Source organism: Papio anubis, chromosome 4 (assembly GCF_008728515.1).
Source record: "Papio anubis isolate 15944 chromosome 4, Panubis1.0, whole genome shotgun sequence".
NCBI classification, from domain to species: domain Eukaryota; kingdom Metazoa; phylum Chordata; class Mammalia; order Primates; family Cercopithecidae; genus Papio; species Papio anubis.
In genome coordinates, this window is record NC_044979.1 from 178,305,909 (window position 1) to 178,321,548 (window position 15,640).

The following is a 15,640-nucleotide window of genomic DNA, read 5'->3' on the forward strand; positions in this document are numbered from 1 at the left end:
CCCAGGGTGGATGGTGGCAGATGCCCTTGCAATTACTTGCTTCCAGACTCCTCTTTGATAAGGGCTTGGGGGTACCTCATTCTGCCAGTTTATCTTGCCACCTCAATGAATCGCTAGCTGTGAGTCAGGAATCCCTACACAATCCATTTAAATGACTGTGGCAGGGCCTCTTCAGACCCTGTGGAAGCTGAAGGTGTGGGCACGTCCATCTCCGATGAAATGCGAATGGGCGCTGGGCACGCGGGGGAAGGCAGAGAACTCAAGAGGCAGAGAAGGAAGCTAATAACTAATTACACCAACTCCACAATTAAGACTAACGTTGGGGGCAAACTCTTTGCTCTGAAAGTCATAAACACTTAGGTGAAACAAAGCTTCTATTTCCAGTCGGCCTAACTCTGGTATTAGCGTTGGCAGGGGCCGTGCAGGAGGGGCGGTGTGCAGTGGTGGCCGCGTTGCCGACAGAGGGTGAGGGAGCTGGGCGCGTGGTGCGGGCGCCGAGGTCGCGAGCTGAGGAGCTTTAAAACCTCTCAAAGCACAGAACTATCAATCAAGTAGGAACTGTGTCCCTGGGGAAGGTCGCAGATTTAAGGTTGCGAGGACAAGGGCAAAGAAGTGCGAAGCGGTCGGGTGGACATTCAGGCAGGCCCAGCGCAGACGCCTGGGAGGGGTACCCAGCAGCCCCTACAGGTCTCTGCCGCGCCCCCGCCACAGCGCCCAGGCGCCCGCCGGGCACAGGGCTCGGCACCTGCCGGGGACGGGCCCTTCACGCTGCTCCCTATGATTGGTGGCTCTGGTCCGGGGCGTGGCCCCAAGGGCGGCACGTAGCCCTACTGGGGATGCGCGCGCAGGCCTACGGCTTCTGCTCCGCCCCCAGCTGGCCTGTGATTGGCTCACTCGGCCCAAGGGGCGGGTGTTCAGGCGCGGGTGCCCGCACAGCTGCCGCGGCCCTTCCTGGTGCGCCAGTGTCACCGCCATGGCTGTCCCGTGTTTGCTGCGGCAAGGACGAGCTGGGGCCCTGAAGGTAAAGGAGGAGCCTCCCTGGGCTGGCTGCGCGGCCCAGAGCCCACGTAGGGGATGGGGTGAGGGGGCGCGGTGCTGGTCAGGCCCGGGCCTGTCCGCGACCTTTAGCCGTCCTGGTTGGGCCGCTGACCCCGCTCCCTGGGCCCAGGACTGACAGCCGGGGGCCAGGCCAGGTGTGGCCGGCGAGCGTCCCGACGTTCCCCCAAGCCCGCTGCCCGAGGTGCAGGCCGAGGCTGGCGTGCCCCGTGCCGACGGGCGCTCCTGGGGGCTGCATCCCTGGGCGGCAGACAGGGGCGGACCTTCCCAGGTGATGCTGCCGCGCCGCTGGGGTCAGCCGCAGTGTGGCCTCCCGCACGGCTTCTTTGAAGGACAATGACTTCTCCTTTTAGCCAAGAGAGGAAATGAGGGAACTCTCAGGGACCTGGTTAACCCGGTAACTTACTGACAGCCGTTGAGAAGCCAGCTGACATGACCCGGCCTGTGGAAAGGGGAAGAAGGGCTTTCTTTTCTGCAAATAGAAAGCTAAGGCCAAGGCCGGCCGCGGGCACTTTGGGATTCTGCCAGTAATCCCAGTACTTTGGAAGGCCGAGCCAGGCGGATCGCTTGAGTTCAGGAGTTCGAGACCAGCCTGGCCAACATGTCGAAAGCCCGTCTCTAAAAAATACGAAAAATTAGCCTGGCGTGGTGGTGCATTCCTGTAATCCCAGCTACTTGGGAGGCTGAGGTGGGAGAATCCCATGAACCCAGGACGCGGAGGTTGCAGTGAGCCGAGATCATACCACTGCACTCCAGCCTGGGGAACAGAATAAATAAATAAATAAAATAAGACTAAGGCCACTTCGGTATCTTACAAATTTTAAAATGGCTGTTATTACAAAAACATTAACTATTCCCTGCAGAATATGTATATATGGGGGGGGGGGGGGGTGGTGGGTTTGTGTGTGTGTGTGTGTGTGTGTATATATTTTTATATATATATATATTTTTTTTTTTTTTTTTTGAGACAGAGCCTCACTCTCTCGCCCAGGCCCAGGCTGGGGCGCAATGGCACCATCTCAACTCCCTGCAACCTCCACCTCCCCGGATTAAGCGACTTTCGTGCCTCAGCCTACAGAATAATTTAAAAGTACAGATAGGGAAATCCATTGACAGTCCACTATTACTCCTTCAAGCATCTAGTTCCTAACGATTTTTATCAGCTTTTATATGTTCACAAAAGCACATGTACTCATGCTTACAATCATGAACATAAATGTTTCATGTTTATATGCGCACATACAGGCACCTCTGTTCTGTATCCAGCATCTAGAACATTGTACTGTCTAGCACTTAGTAGGCCTTAGTGAATATATGCTGAGTGAGTTGGCATAATGTAAGATGTAAATACTTATATTGTAGACATTTTTGAAGCAGTTATTATATACCTACATCATTTTAATGGCCAGATAATATTTCTTCTACTCTATTTTCTAAGGATAAGAAAACATTTTACAGAAAGAAACATAGGGCCTGGTGGGTGGCTCACACCTGTAATCCCAGCACTTTGGGAGGCTAAGACAGGTGGATCATTTGAGGTCAGGCGTTCGAGGCCAGCCTGGCCAACATGGTAAAGCCCCATTTCTACTAAAAATACAAAAAGAGCCGGGTGCAGTGGCTCACACCTGTTATCCCAGCACTTTGAGAGGTCAAGGTGGGTGGATCACCTGAGGCCAGGAGTTCGAGACCAGCCTGATCAACATGGTGAAACCCTGTCTCTACTAAATACAAAAACTTGGCTGGGCATGGTGGCACATGCCTGTAATCCTAGCTACTTGGGTGGCTGAGGCAGGAGAATCGCTTGAACCCAGGAGGCGGAGGTTATAATGAGCCAAGATTGCACCCCACTGCATTCCAGCCTGAGTGACAGAGCGAGACTCCATCTCAAAAAACAAAAAAAGGCCGGGCGCGGTGGCTCAAGCCTGTAATCCCAGCACTTTGGGAGGCCGAGACGGGCGGATCACGAGGTCAGGAGATCGAGACCATCCTGGCTAACACGGTGAAACCCCGTCTCTACTATAAAAAAATACAAAAAACTAGCCGGGCGAGGTGGCGGGCGCCTGTAGTCCCAGCTACTCGGGAGGCTGAGGCAGGAGAATGGCGGGAACCCGGAAGGCGGAGCTTGCAGTGAGCTGAGACCCGGCCACAGCACTCCAGCCTGGGCGACAGAGCGAGACTCCGTCTCAAAAAAAAAAAAAAAATACAAAAACATTAGCCAGGCGCGGCGGTGCACACCTGTAATCCCAGCTACTTGGGAGGCTAAGGCACAAGAATCACTGGAACCCAGGAGGCAGAGGTTGTAGTGAGCCGAGATTCCGCCACTGCACTCCAGCCTGGGAGACAGAGTGAGACCCTGTCTCCAAAAAACTAAATAAATAAAATAAAAAGGAACATAGTATTTTGTAAGTTAATAAATAATCTTTATTAAACCAAATATTAACAGTGATTGTCCTTGAACTCAGGTGTTTTCTTCTTGCAGCCTTTTTGTATTTTACAAAATGTCCATGATATGCATACACTATGAAAACTGTAATAACCATTAGAAGTATACCATGTGAATATTTTGCACTTATATGTAGTGGTGATATATAATATTCATATGCGCAGTACCTACATGCATACAATCCCAGCACTTTGGATGGTTTTTTTTTTTTTTCTGAGACAGAGTCTCACTCTGTTGTCCAGGCTGGAGTGCAATGGCGTGATCTCAGCTCACTGCAACCTCCACCTCCTGAGTCTAAGCAATTCTCCTGCCTTAGCCTCTGGAGTACCTGGAACTACAGGCACACACTACCATGCCGGGCTAATTTTTTTTGTATTTTTAGTAGAGACGGGGTTGGCCAGGCTGGTCTTGGAACTCCTGACCTCAAGTGATCTGCCCATCTCACCCTCCCAAAGTCCTGGGATTATAGATGTGAGCCCCCGCACCTGGCCAATCCCAGCACTTCGGGAGGCTGGGGCTTCAGGATCAGTTGAGGTCAGGAGTTTGAGGACGCCAGGAGTTTGAGACCAACCTGGACAACATAGCCAAATCTCGTCTCTATAAAAAAATAAAAAATATTAGCCAGGCGTGGTGGTGCGTGCCTGTAGTCCTAGCTGTGTCAGGGAATTGCTTGGACCCCAGAGTTGGAGGCTGTAGTGAGCCACGATTGATTGTGCCACTGCACTCCAGCTTGGGCAACTGAGGGAGACCCAGACTCAAAAAAAAAAAAATAAGAAAGTATTTGTATACAGTACTAGCTATTATAATGGCATAACTCTAAACATCCATATTCATTAATTCTTTTGTCAGGCTGTACTCCAGGAAGCCCAGGTGTTTCGAGGACTTGCTTCTACGGTTTCTTTGTCTGCGGAAGCAGGGAAGAATGAAAAGGGTCAGCCACAGAATCCCAAGAAGCAGAGTCCACCAAAAAGTAAGATTTTGATGGTAGTCATAAGGGAAAGAGAGTGCAAAAAGAAAATAGGTTAGTCAGCCTTCCAAGCACAACAATGAGTTTTACTAGCTACATAGTTTAAGAGAGGGGCTCTGGCTCTCTCTCCCAGGCTGGAGTGCAGTGGCACTGTCATAGCTCACTACAGCCTTAAACTCCTGAGCTCAAGCAATCCTCCCACCTCAGCCTCCTGAGTAGCTGAGACTACAGGCGCATACCACCACACCTGGCGTATCCCTGGCCTGTTTTGTTGTTGTTGTTGTTGTTAATTTTTGAAACAGACGCTTGCTTTGTCACCCAGGCTGGAGTACTGTGGCACAATCATAACTCACTGCAGCCTCGACCTTCCAAGCTCGAGTGATCCTCCCATCTCAGCCTCTGGAGTAGCTAGGACTATAGGTGTACACCATCATACCCTGGCTAATATTGTAATTTTCCATAGAGACAAAGTCTCACTATATTGCCTAGACTGGTCTTGAATTCCTGGGCTCAAGCAATCTCCCCACCTCATACTCCCATAGTATTCGGATTATGGGCATGAGCCACTGTGCCCAGCCTACCTGGCATGTTTTTGACATTTCTCTAAATGTTTACTGATGAACAATTAGTTGAATTTCATTACTAACATTATCCTCTCCTTTGGTGAATTTTAGTCTGTGTCTGCAATCCTACATCATAGACTTATGAATTTGGATTAAATGGATTTTAAAATATCATGGCAGAGCCAAAGAGCCCCCTTTTTAGCTACATGCGTGTGTGTGTGAGTGGAAACGGAATGCTTCATTCTGTGGCCATCTGGCGTGTGGTTTGGGGAGGGGAACGCTGACCTGGGATTGGGCCTTGGGCTCTCATGGAGCTCCTGCCTCTGGCCTTGACGGGCCCTGCAGGCCTCTGAGCCTCGGTTCCTTCGTGCTTAAGCAGGATGAGCATGCCAGCCTCGCTAGGTGGTTGTGAGACTGGCTGCGGTGGGATACACGTAGCTACTGCGCACACTGCAGAGAGCTTTGAGGTGGGAGGAGAGTTTTCAGAACTAAGCTCATCAATACACAGAACAGTTGTATCTCGTAACTTTTTGCGTTTTTTTTTTTTGGTTTTTTTTTTTTTTTGAGACAGAGTTTCGCTCTTTTTGCCCAGGCTGGAGTGCAGTGGCTCAATCTTGGCTCACCACAACCTCCTCCTCCCTGGTTCAATCTATTCTCCTGCCTCAGCCTCCCAAGTAGCTGGGATTATAGGCGTGCACCACCACGCCTAATTTTTTGTATTTTTTAGTAGAGACAGAGTTTCTGCATGTTGGCCAGGCTAGTTTTGAATCCCCGACCTCAGGTGATCCTCCTGCCTCGACCTCCCAAATTTGCTGGGATTACAGGCGTGAGCCCTGCACCGGGCCACGTATCTCATAATTTTTAAAAGAATTCCTGCACAGGCTGGGCATGGGGGTTCATGCCTGTAATCCCAGAACTTTGGGAAGCTGAGGCAGGAGGATCAGTTGAGTTCAGGAGTTTGAGACCAGCCTGAGCAACATAGTGAGACCCCATCTCTAGAAAAAATTTTAAAAAGTATCTGGGTATGGTAGCGTGCACCTGTGGTCCTAGTTACTCAGGAGGCTAAGGCGAGAGGATCATTTGAGCCCAGGAGGTCGAAGTTACAGTGAATTATGATTGCACCACTGCACTCCATCCTGGGTGATGGAGTGAGACCCTGTCTTGACAAAAATAAATACTGAGTCCAGGCATGGTGGCTCACGCCTGTAATCCCAGCACTTTTGCAGGCCGAAGCAGGCTGATCAGTTGAGGACAGGAGTTCGAGAACAGCCTGGCCAATGAGGTGAAACCCCGTCTCTACTAAAAATACAAAAATTAGCTGGGCGTGGCGGCAGGCGCCTGTAATCCCAGCCGCTCGGGAGGCTGAGGCAGGAGAATCGCTTGAACCCAGGAGGCAGAGGCTGCAATGAGCTGAGATTGTGCCATTGCACTCCAGCCTGGGCGTCGCAGCGAGACTCCATCTCAAAACAAACAAAAAATCCCTGTACAAAGAAAAATAAATAATCCTTGTAAATGGACACGTGCAGGCCCATATTTTCCCCGGAAGTGTTGGTAGTTGGTAAGTGTAAGATACAGAGGAACTTTTCGCCCTTCATGGCACATTGCCAGATCAAACCTTTCTCAGCCAGAAGTGGCTTTGGAAGCTCTAATGGAAGTTTCCTACATGCAAGTAAGGGTACCCAAAGCTCTTATCGTTGGAATCAAATCTCTAGTCAGAGTGTCTGCCACGGGACAAGACCCTGGGGCGGGGGGACATGCTGTGCCTTATTTCATCAGAGGTGTCCAGCTTTTCCCAGCACATGCGTTCTCCCTGATGAAGGCTGCCGGCACAGATGTCAGGGGCTGGGTGTTCTTGGAGGTGCACCTTGGGGAACCGCAGGGCTCTCCAGCTTGCTGCTTTCCTTGAATCCAGTAACCAGGCCTAATTTTGCAACAGTCAGTAATAAATTGTTGACTGAGTAATTTCTGTGTAGCTTTTTGAAGAGTATGTCTAGAAGCCAAAGTTAATTATCCATTTGAGTCCTTGTTTCAGTTTTGAAAGTGAGGAATATCTGGAAATAGAAATTTAATGTATCCAGCCAGGCACAGTGGCTCAGGCCTGTAATCCCAGGACTTTGGGAGGCTGAGGGGAGTGGATCACCTGAGGTCAGGAGTTCGAGACCAGTCTGACCAATATTGTGAAAGCCCGTATCTACTAAAAATACACAAAAAATTTAGCCTGGCATGGTGGTGCATGACTGTAATCCCAGCTACTCAGGAGACTGAGGCAGGAGAATCGCTTGAACCTAGGAGGTGGAGGTTGCAGTGAGCCAAGATTACGCCACTGCACTCTAGCCTGGGCAAAAAGAGTGAAACTCCATCTCAAAAAACAAAAAAAAATTACCCAGGCATGGTGGCACACAACTGTAGTACCAGCTACTCGGGAGGCTGAGGCAGGAAGATAACTTGAGCCCAGGAGGCGGAAGTTTCACTGAGCCGAGATTGCACCACTGCACTCCAGCCTGGGTGACTGAGCTAGACTCCATCTCAAGAAAGAAACAAAAAGAAAACGAAATATATGTCCAATTATAACAAGCAGTGCCAGGCACTGTTCTGAGCACTTTTTTCATCTTCCCCAGTTCTCAACAACCCAGGGAGTAGATGCTACTGTTATCCCCATGTCACAGACAAGGAAGTCGAGGTGTGGGACTGAGCTGCCCAAGTCATGCGGTATCCACACAGGTGTCAGCGGAGAAGCCTGGATTTGAACCCAGGCATTCTGGCAGTGCAGTTTATATTTTAATCACTGTACTGTCTTCCTTCTGAAAATTCTCAATTCTCATGTGTTTATTTAAAAATAAAATGCTAGGCACAGTGGCTCACGCCTGTAATCTCAGCACTTTGGGAGGCCAAGGCAGGCGGATCACCTGAGGTTGGAAGTTCGAGACCAGCCTGACCAACATGGAGAAACCCTGTCTCTACTAAAAATACAAAATTTGCTGGGTGTGGGGTCACATGCCTGTTATCCCAACTACTCAGGAGGCTGAGGTAGGAGAATTGCTTGAACCCGGGAGGCAGAGGTTGTGGTGACTTGAGATCGCACCATTGCACTCCAGCCTAGGCAACAAGAGCAAAATTGCATTTCGAAATAAATAAGTAAAAAAAAAAAACCTTTTTATAGTGAAACATCTGTAGAAGTTTTCATTACCATGTAAAATTTGAGTAACTTTATTCTCTAATGTAATGTTTAAATGCACCTCTGTTTCTGAATGTGCCTTGTTTCCAAAGTTAGTTTTGTGACCTTTTGACAAGATACGGAAGTATTTTAAGGTTGCTAATCCATGTCTCACACCCTAACCCTTTTTACTTTTGATAGGGGGATCACTAAAAACTTGAAGGCCGTGCCCTCACTTTTCAACAAAGCAGAAAGGAGATTCAGGAAATTTGAGTTCTATATTGAGAGGAGATAGGGAAGCAACAAGGCGAACTCCTGCCTTTACTAATTACCAGTACAGTATTTGTAGACCTTTATGTTACATAGTTTGTTATGGTCTCTCAGGGAAGAGAAACAGTCTCTGAAAGTCCCCATCTTAGGCTGTGAGATAGGCCTACGCAGCTAGTCTTAGGTCAGTAGTTTTGTGTTTTATTATACAGTCATCCTTCAGTATCTGCGGGGAATGGGTTCCAGGCCACCCCTCCCACCAGGATTCCAAAGTTTGCAGATGCTCAAGTCGCTGATATACAGTGATGCAGTATTTGCATATCACCTAAGTACATCCTCCTGTATACTTTAAATCGTCTCTAGATTACTTACAATACCTAATACAATGTAAATACCATGTAAATAGTTGTTGTGCTGTTTAGGGAATAACGTCAAGGAAAAAAGCTTGTCAAAGCAGATGATTTTCTGAACATTTTCCATCCTCAGTTGGTTGCTTGGTGGGTTTCTATGGGACCTGTCTTAGGATGAGTGTATTGAAGATACCATCAGTGACGAGTAATGTGTCATGAAATGTCTGTGATTTTTACTGAGTTTTAAGTTGTTTTGTTAAATGATATTCCTCTTTATGCCATTTCCTAGATGTAGTGGAACCAAAGGAGAGGGGCAAGCTCCTAGCCACCCAGGAAGCAGCTGAATTGTCTAAAAACTTATCTTCACCCGGTTCTTACCCACCAGCTGCGAATAAGGGCGGGATGGTAGCTAGTCCCCATCCCAGTGGCAGCGTGCTGTTCACAGATGAAGGGGTTCCGAAATGTATGTCAAGAAAGACTTTGGTAGAGTTTCCACAGAAAGTTGTGTCTCCATTCAGAAAACAGGGCTCCGACTCAGAAGCTCTCCGGGTGGGTCGGAAAGTGACGTCGCCTTCGTCTTCATCCTCGTCCAGCTCCTCTGATTCTGAATCTGATGACGAGGCTGACGTTTCAGAGGTCACTCCTCGAGTGGTGAGCAAAGGCAGAGGGGGGCTTCGAAAACCAGAGGCCTCTCGTTCCTCTGAAAGCAGAGCCCCCCGAGTTACAGTATCAGCAAAAGAGAAAACCTTGCTGCAGAAGCCGCATGCGGACGTCACCGGTCCAGAGAAGCCCCACCAGCCAAAGAAGAAAGGGCCCCCTGCTAAGCCATCAGAAGGCAGGGAAGATGCGAGACCAAAAACCACAGTGCCCAGATCTCAAGCAGATGAAGAGTTTTTGAAGCAAAGTTTAAAGGAAAAACAATTGCAGGAAACATTTAGATTAAATGAAATAGATAAAGAAAGCCAAAAGCCATTCGAAGTTAAAGGACCGTTACCTGTCCACACAAAATCAGGGTCGTCTGCACCACCGAAGGGCAGCCCAGCGCCTACTGTGCTGGCAGAAGAGGCCACAGCAGGGGGGCAGCTGCCAGCCACTCCTCCTGGGGCAGCAGAGGGGCATCTGGAAAAACCCGTGCGAGAGCCCCAGTGCAAGGCGGCCCCTCCCCTACCCAGAAAGGAAACCTCGGGGACACAGGGAATAGAAGGACACCTGAAGGCTGGAGAGGCAACTGTGGAGGATCAGATACCACCAAGCAATTTGGAGACAGCTCCTGTTGAGCATCACCATGGTTTCCATGAAAAGACAGCAGCATCGAAGCTTGAGGCCGAGGGCGAGGCCATGGAAGATGCGGCCGCGCCAGGGGATGACCGAGGCGGCACACAGGGTATATCTTGACTCGCGCTCCCAAGTGCACCCTGTCCCTTAGGGTAGTGAGGCCAAAGAACTAGTTTCCATATGCTTGTAGAGCAGTGTTACAGTCAATCAAATTCTGTACTAGAAACATGGCCTGTAATGCTGTCTCAGCCAGGCAGAAAAGTATGTCTTCATTATGGACAATCCACATCTTTATATTCAGAATCCCTAAAATATAATATGTAACATTCTTTTTTTTTTTTTTTTTTTTAAGATGGAGTCTTGCTCTGTTGCCCAGGCTGGAGTGCAGAGGCGCGACCTCTGCTCACTGCAACCTCCACCTCCCTGGTTCAAGCAATTCCCCTGCCTCAGCTTCCCAAGTAGCTGAGATTACAGGTGCAGGTCACCACACCTGGCTAATTTTTTTGTGTTTTTAGTAGAGACGGGGTTTCACCATATTAGCCAGGCTGGTCTCGAACTCCTGACCTCAAGGAATCCACCCACCTCGGCCTCCCAAAGTGCTGGGATTACAGGCATGAGCATCTGTACCCTGCTTAACCTTCACCTTTTTTTTTTTTTTTTTGAGACAGAGCCTTACACTGTCACCAGGCTGGAGTGCAGTGGTGAGATCTTGGCTCACTGCAACCTCCACCTCCTGGGTTCAAGCCATTCTCCTGCCTCAGCCTCCCGAGTAGCTGAGATTATAGGCACCCACCACCACGCCTAGCTAATTTTTGTATGTTTAGTAGAGACGGGGTTTCACCACGTTGGCCAGGATGGTCTTGGTCTCCTGACCTCGTGATCCACCTACCTTGGCCTCCCAAAGGGCTGGGATTACAGGCATGAGCCACCGCGCCCAGCCCCCAACCTTCATCTTAAAGAGTATGTCGGCCGGGCGCGGTGGCTCAAGCCTGTAATCCCAGCACTTTGGGAGGCCGAGACGGGCGGATCACGAGGTCAGGAGATCGAGACCATCCTGGCTAACACGGTGAAACCCCGTCTCTACTAAAAAATACAAAAAACTAGCCGGGCGAGGTGGCAGGCGCCTGTAGTCCCAGCTACTCGGGAGGCTGACGCAGGAGAATGGCGGGAACCGGGAGGCGGAGCTTGCAGTGAGCTGAGATCCGGCCACTGCACTCCAGCCTGGGCGCCAGAGCGAGACTCCGTCTCAAAAAAAAAAAAAAAAAAAAAAAAAAAAAGAGTATGTCCTTGGCACTCTTGACCGTTTCTTAACCAGTATAATTTTTGAAAACTGGCAGCTTAACATTGTCACCGCTGACTTTTGAAGGTGTCTAAGTGTTCATTGATGACCTTGTGGGGCATCTCACTAAGTGAAAAGGGGAGCGTCCGGTTTAACTTGCTTAGGTGAAGAGCAGTAGCTAGTCACTTGGCATGAGAGTCTTCGGGTAAATTAGATGATTACTTTTAGCATCCTGTGCATAGGGCAGATTCACAGTTCAGGAATTAAAGCAGTGTGTTGTACAGGGCAGCCGCTGCATACACATCCTTTCCCCGGGACAGCATTTCCTTCTCCGGTTAACTGAAAACACATATGGGCTGCTTTACTCTTCTAGAAGAAAGTTTATGAAGGGCTTTTTTTTTTTGACATCGGTTTTGCTCTTGTTGTCCAGGCTGGAGTACAATGGCGCAGTCTCGGCTCACTGCAACCTCCGCCTTCTGGGTTCAAGCGATTCTCATGCCTCGCCTCCAGAGTAGCTGGGATTACAGGCGTGTGGCACCACCCCTGGCTAATTTTTGTATTTTTAGTAGCGACGGGGTTTCACCACGTCGGCCAGGCTAGTCTCGAACTCCTGACCCCAGGTGATCCACCCACCTTGGCCTCTCAAAGTGCTGGAATTACAGGCATGAGCCACCATGCCTAGCGTATGAAGGCTTTTAAAGGGCAACAGCATTTATTCCTATTATATTACCATTTCCTTTTTTTTTTTTTTTTTTTGGAGATGGAGTCTTACTCTGTCACCCAGGCTGCAGTACAGCAACACGATCTCAGCTCATTGCTGGCTTCACCTCCCAGGTACCAGCGATTCTCCTGCCTCAGCGCCCTGAGTAGCTGCCACTACAGGCGCCTACCACCACGCCTGGCTAATTTTTGTATTTTTAGTAGAGACAGCGTTTTGCCATATTGGTCAGGCTGGTCTCGAACTCCTGACCTCAGGTGATCCACCCACCTCTGCCTCCCAAAGTGCTAGGATTACAGGCGTGAGCCAGTGCGCCCGGCTATGTTACCATTTTCTTGAGCACTAAACTTGATAAAATGCAATGTGCTTTAGGTGGGTCGTGGCAAACATGAAAAGGCCAGCTTCCGTTTTAGAATCCATGGCTCTTCTTGAAGACTTCTCTAAAATGCATGGTCCCGAACGAGTGCGGCTCCGTCCTGTGTCTGCTCTCTATCCTCTACCGCCGCCCCTTGCCTTATGTGCCTTACCTGACGCCTTCTTGTTCCTGGTTCCTTGTGCGGCGGGATTTATGTGTTTTCTCCCCTCTCCATCTGCTCTTTCATCAGTACGCCAAGTGCCGGGGCTTGCCAGACTTCCCAGGCCTCAGGAACTGCGTTTCCTGATGCTGCTGCTTTCACTCCTCCTGCTCTAAAATGGAGACGAATAACACAACTCGCAGGATAAAAACAGAATTGAGAGTTTTCAGATTGCAAACCTTTCTGAAGAGAAAATTCTAACATTTCATGGATGTGTTGTTTCTTAAATATCTTCTGTGCCCATGCGCACAACCCACCTCTTTCATCAGCTAGGCCAAGTGCCGTGCCTTGCCAGTACTTGCCTTGCCTCAGGTAGCGTGCGTTTCCTAGATGCAGATGTTTTCACTAACTCCAGCATCTAAAATGGTCACGTATATCACCACTCGCTATGAGTAACTAAAATAATATGTTCTGCTTTGAAGATGTATCTACACCACACCAAAGACACTCAGCTTGTGGAGATTGGAATGATGCCAGCTCTTTAAATAAGACATCGTTTTTTGTTTAACATAACTTAAAACTGAAAATCAGAGCTTTTGATATTAATTGAAATAGTGAGAAAATACATGTATTTAGGTTTTTTTTTTGTGTGGAGCACGAATGGAAGTTAAGACAGACCTAATGACCTGATTTCCAGAAATTGAGTCAGTACAAATCTTAACCTAAACGTCAGCCTTGTTTCCGTGCTGGTTTTGATTTTGCCATTATGTTATATTTTATGTCCTACTGCAGGAAACCAGTACTTCTTTTGCCTCAACCCCTACTTGTAGTTTAGAATTACCAAATGTTTAAATGCTGTGTTGTTATTAGAATTTATCTAATTTTCTTGTATCAGAGATTCAGAAGGGTCCTTTACTTTAAGCTTTTCAATTTTTTTCTTTTTTTGGACACAGAGTCTTGCTCTGTCCCACAGGCTGGAGTGCAGTGATGTGATCTCGGCTTACTGCAGCCTCCACCTCCCAGTCTCAAGTGATCCTCCCACCTCAGCCTTCTGAGTAGCTGGAGACTACAGGTGCATCACCATGCCCTGCTAAATTTTTTTTTTTTTTCTTATTTTTGAGACAGTCTTACTTTGTCACACAGGCTGCAGTGATGCAATCTCAGGTCATTGCAACCTCTGCCTCCTGGGTTCAAACAATTCTTGTGCCTCAGCCTCCCGACATAGCTGGGATTACAGGCGTATGCCACCACGTGGACTTGCTAACTTTTGTAACTTTAGTGGAGACGGGGTTTCACCTTGTTGGCCAGGATGCTCTCAAACTCCTGGCTTCAAGCAATCTGCCCACCTCGGCCTCTCAAAGTGCTGGGATTACAGGTGCGAGCCACTGTGCCTGGCCCCTGCTTTTTGATTATTTGTAGAGACAGAGTCTCACTATTTTGCCCAGAATGATCTAGAAATCCTGAGCTCAAGCAATCCTCCCAACTCGGCCTCCCAAAGTGCTGGGATTATGGGCATGAGCCACCATGCCCAGCCCAGATTTCTAATAGAGGTGGATTTTATCATGCATCTCTAAGTTACCTGAAAGTCCTGCCATAATTGTTCTAGGCATTTTCAAACTTTTGAGAAGCCTAGAAGTATACAAACTAAGACGTTAAGACACGTTGTATGGCCTGGCACGGTGGCTCACGCCTGTAATCCCAGCACTTTGAGAGGCCAAGGCGGGCAGATCACTTGAGGTCAGGAGATCGAAACCACCCTGGCCAACATGGTGAAGCCCCATCTCTACTGAAAATACAAAAATTAGCCAGGCATGGTGGCAGACGCCTATAATCGCAGCCACTGGGGAGTCTGAGGCAGGAGAATCACTTGAACCCAGGAGGTGGAGGTTGCAGTGAGCCGAGATCGCACCATTGCCCTCCAGCCTGGGCGACAGAGCGAGACTCCATCTCAAAAAAAAGACACATTGTAATAACTATTCCATTTCTTAAATTGGTAAGGCTGTATGTTTTAGAATAAACTTCTAAGTAATATCTTTCTTTTTCTTTACTGTGGCTTTTGTAGTCTTTTTTTTAATTAGACAATTTGTTCCTCACAGATAGGGTTGAGGAAGAATGCTTGGTAGATAATAAGGGCCTGTGTGTGAGCCAAGTCATTCATAAAGAGCTGTCCTTTTGTTGGTCTCATGGGTATCGTATTTCCTCCACAGAGCTGGCCCCAATGCCTGCTGAGCCATTTGACAACACTACCTACAAGAACCTCCAGCATCATGACTACACCACGTACACCTTCTTAGACCTAAACCTCGATCTCTCCAAATTCAGGATGCCTCAGCCCTCCTCAGGCCGGGAGTCACCTCGACACTGAGGGCCCTCGCTGTGAAGATGAACCTTCCACTGTCTTCGCTGCATCCTGGAGTGCAAAAATAAAATCCACTCAAGAGTAACAAAGCCCAGTGTGCATAATCAGTTTCACTTTTACTTTTTTTTTTTTGAGACAGGGTCTCACTCTGTCACCCAGGCCGGAGTGCAGTGGTGCGACCTCGGCTCACTGCAACCTCCGCCTCCTGGGTTCAAGTGATTCTCCTACCTTAGCCTCCTGAGTAGCTGGGACTACAGGTACTCACCACCAGGCCCAGCTAATTTTTGTATTTTTAGTAGAGATAGGGTTTCACCATGTTGGCCAGGCTGGTCTCGAACTCCTGACCGCAGATGATCTGCCCACCTCAGCCTCCCAGAGTGCTGGGATTACAGGCGTGAGCCACTGTGCCCATCCACTTTCACGCTTTTTACAGTGAGTGGTGAATTAGCAACAGTAATGCTGATTATCCAACATATATTTTGGAATATCTACTGTGTGCAAGGAATTTTTCTTTAAGGTTATGGATCACTGGACAAATCCATATAATTAGAGAATTTTAAGTGCTTTACAGCCGTATGATTCTACTGTACTGAGCCTAGTCAATTTAGCATTAAACTGATTATCAGCTGAGTATCAATAATGTAATAGTGACTTTTTTTTTTTTCTTTGAGACAGAGTCTCACTCTCGCCCAGG

At 48.5% G+C, this 15,640-nt stretch overlaps 1 protein-coding gene across 2 annotated transcripts; it reads left to right on the forward strand.

Annotated features, from left to right (window-relative positions):
- The first annotated feature begins 886 nt into the window (after positions 1–886).
- Positions 887–15,580, forward strand: NDUFV3 (NADH:ubiquinone oxidoreductase subunit V3). 2 transcript variants are annotated; one of them, XM_003895430.4, is made up of 4 exons: positions 890–1,021; positions 4,349–4,469; positions 9,090–10,184; positions 14,795–15,580. In XM_003895430.4, exons 1-4 carry the CDS (start codon positions 974–976, stop codon positions 14,950–14,952), a joined length of 1,422 nt encoding a protein of 473 aa, XP_003895479.1. In that variant the 5' UTR covers positions 890–973; the 3' UTR covers positions 14,953–15,580. The 2 variants fall into 2 exon arrangements, with proteins under 2 accessions (XP_009200457.1, XP_003895479.1); XM_009202193.3 differs by lacking the exon at positions 9,090–10,184 and having other exon boundaries at positions 887–1,021.
- Positions 15,581–15,640: the final 60 nt, after the last annotated feature.

What these genes read in the sequence shown, in the direction of transcription:
- NDUFV3 (XM_003895430.4), top strand. Translation starts at nt 974, where the DNA reads ATGGCTGTCCCGTGTTTGCTGCGGCAAGGACGAGCTGGGGCCCTGAAG. An exon ending in GACGAGCTGGGGCCCTGAAG is followed by an intron (nt 1,022 to 4,348) that starts GTAAAGGAGGAG and finishes TTCTTTTGTCAG; the next exon opens with GCTGTACTCCAGGAAGCCCA. An exon ending in GAAGCAGAGTCCACCAAAAA is followed by an intron (nt 4,470 to 9,089) that starts GTAAGATTTTGA and finishes GCCATTTCCTAG; the next exon opens with ATGTAGTGGAACCAAAGGAG.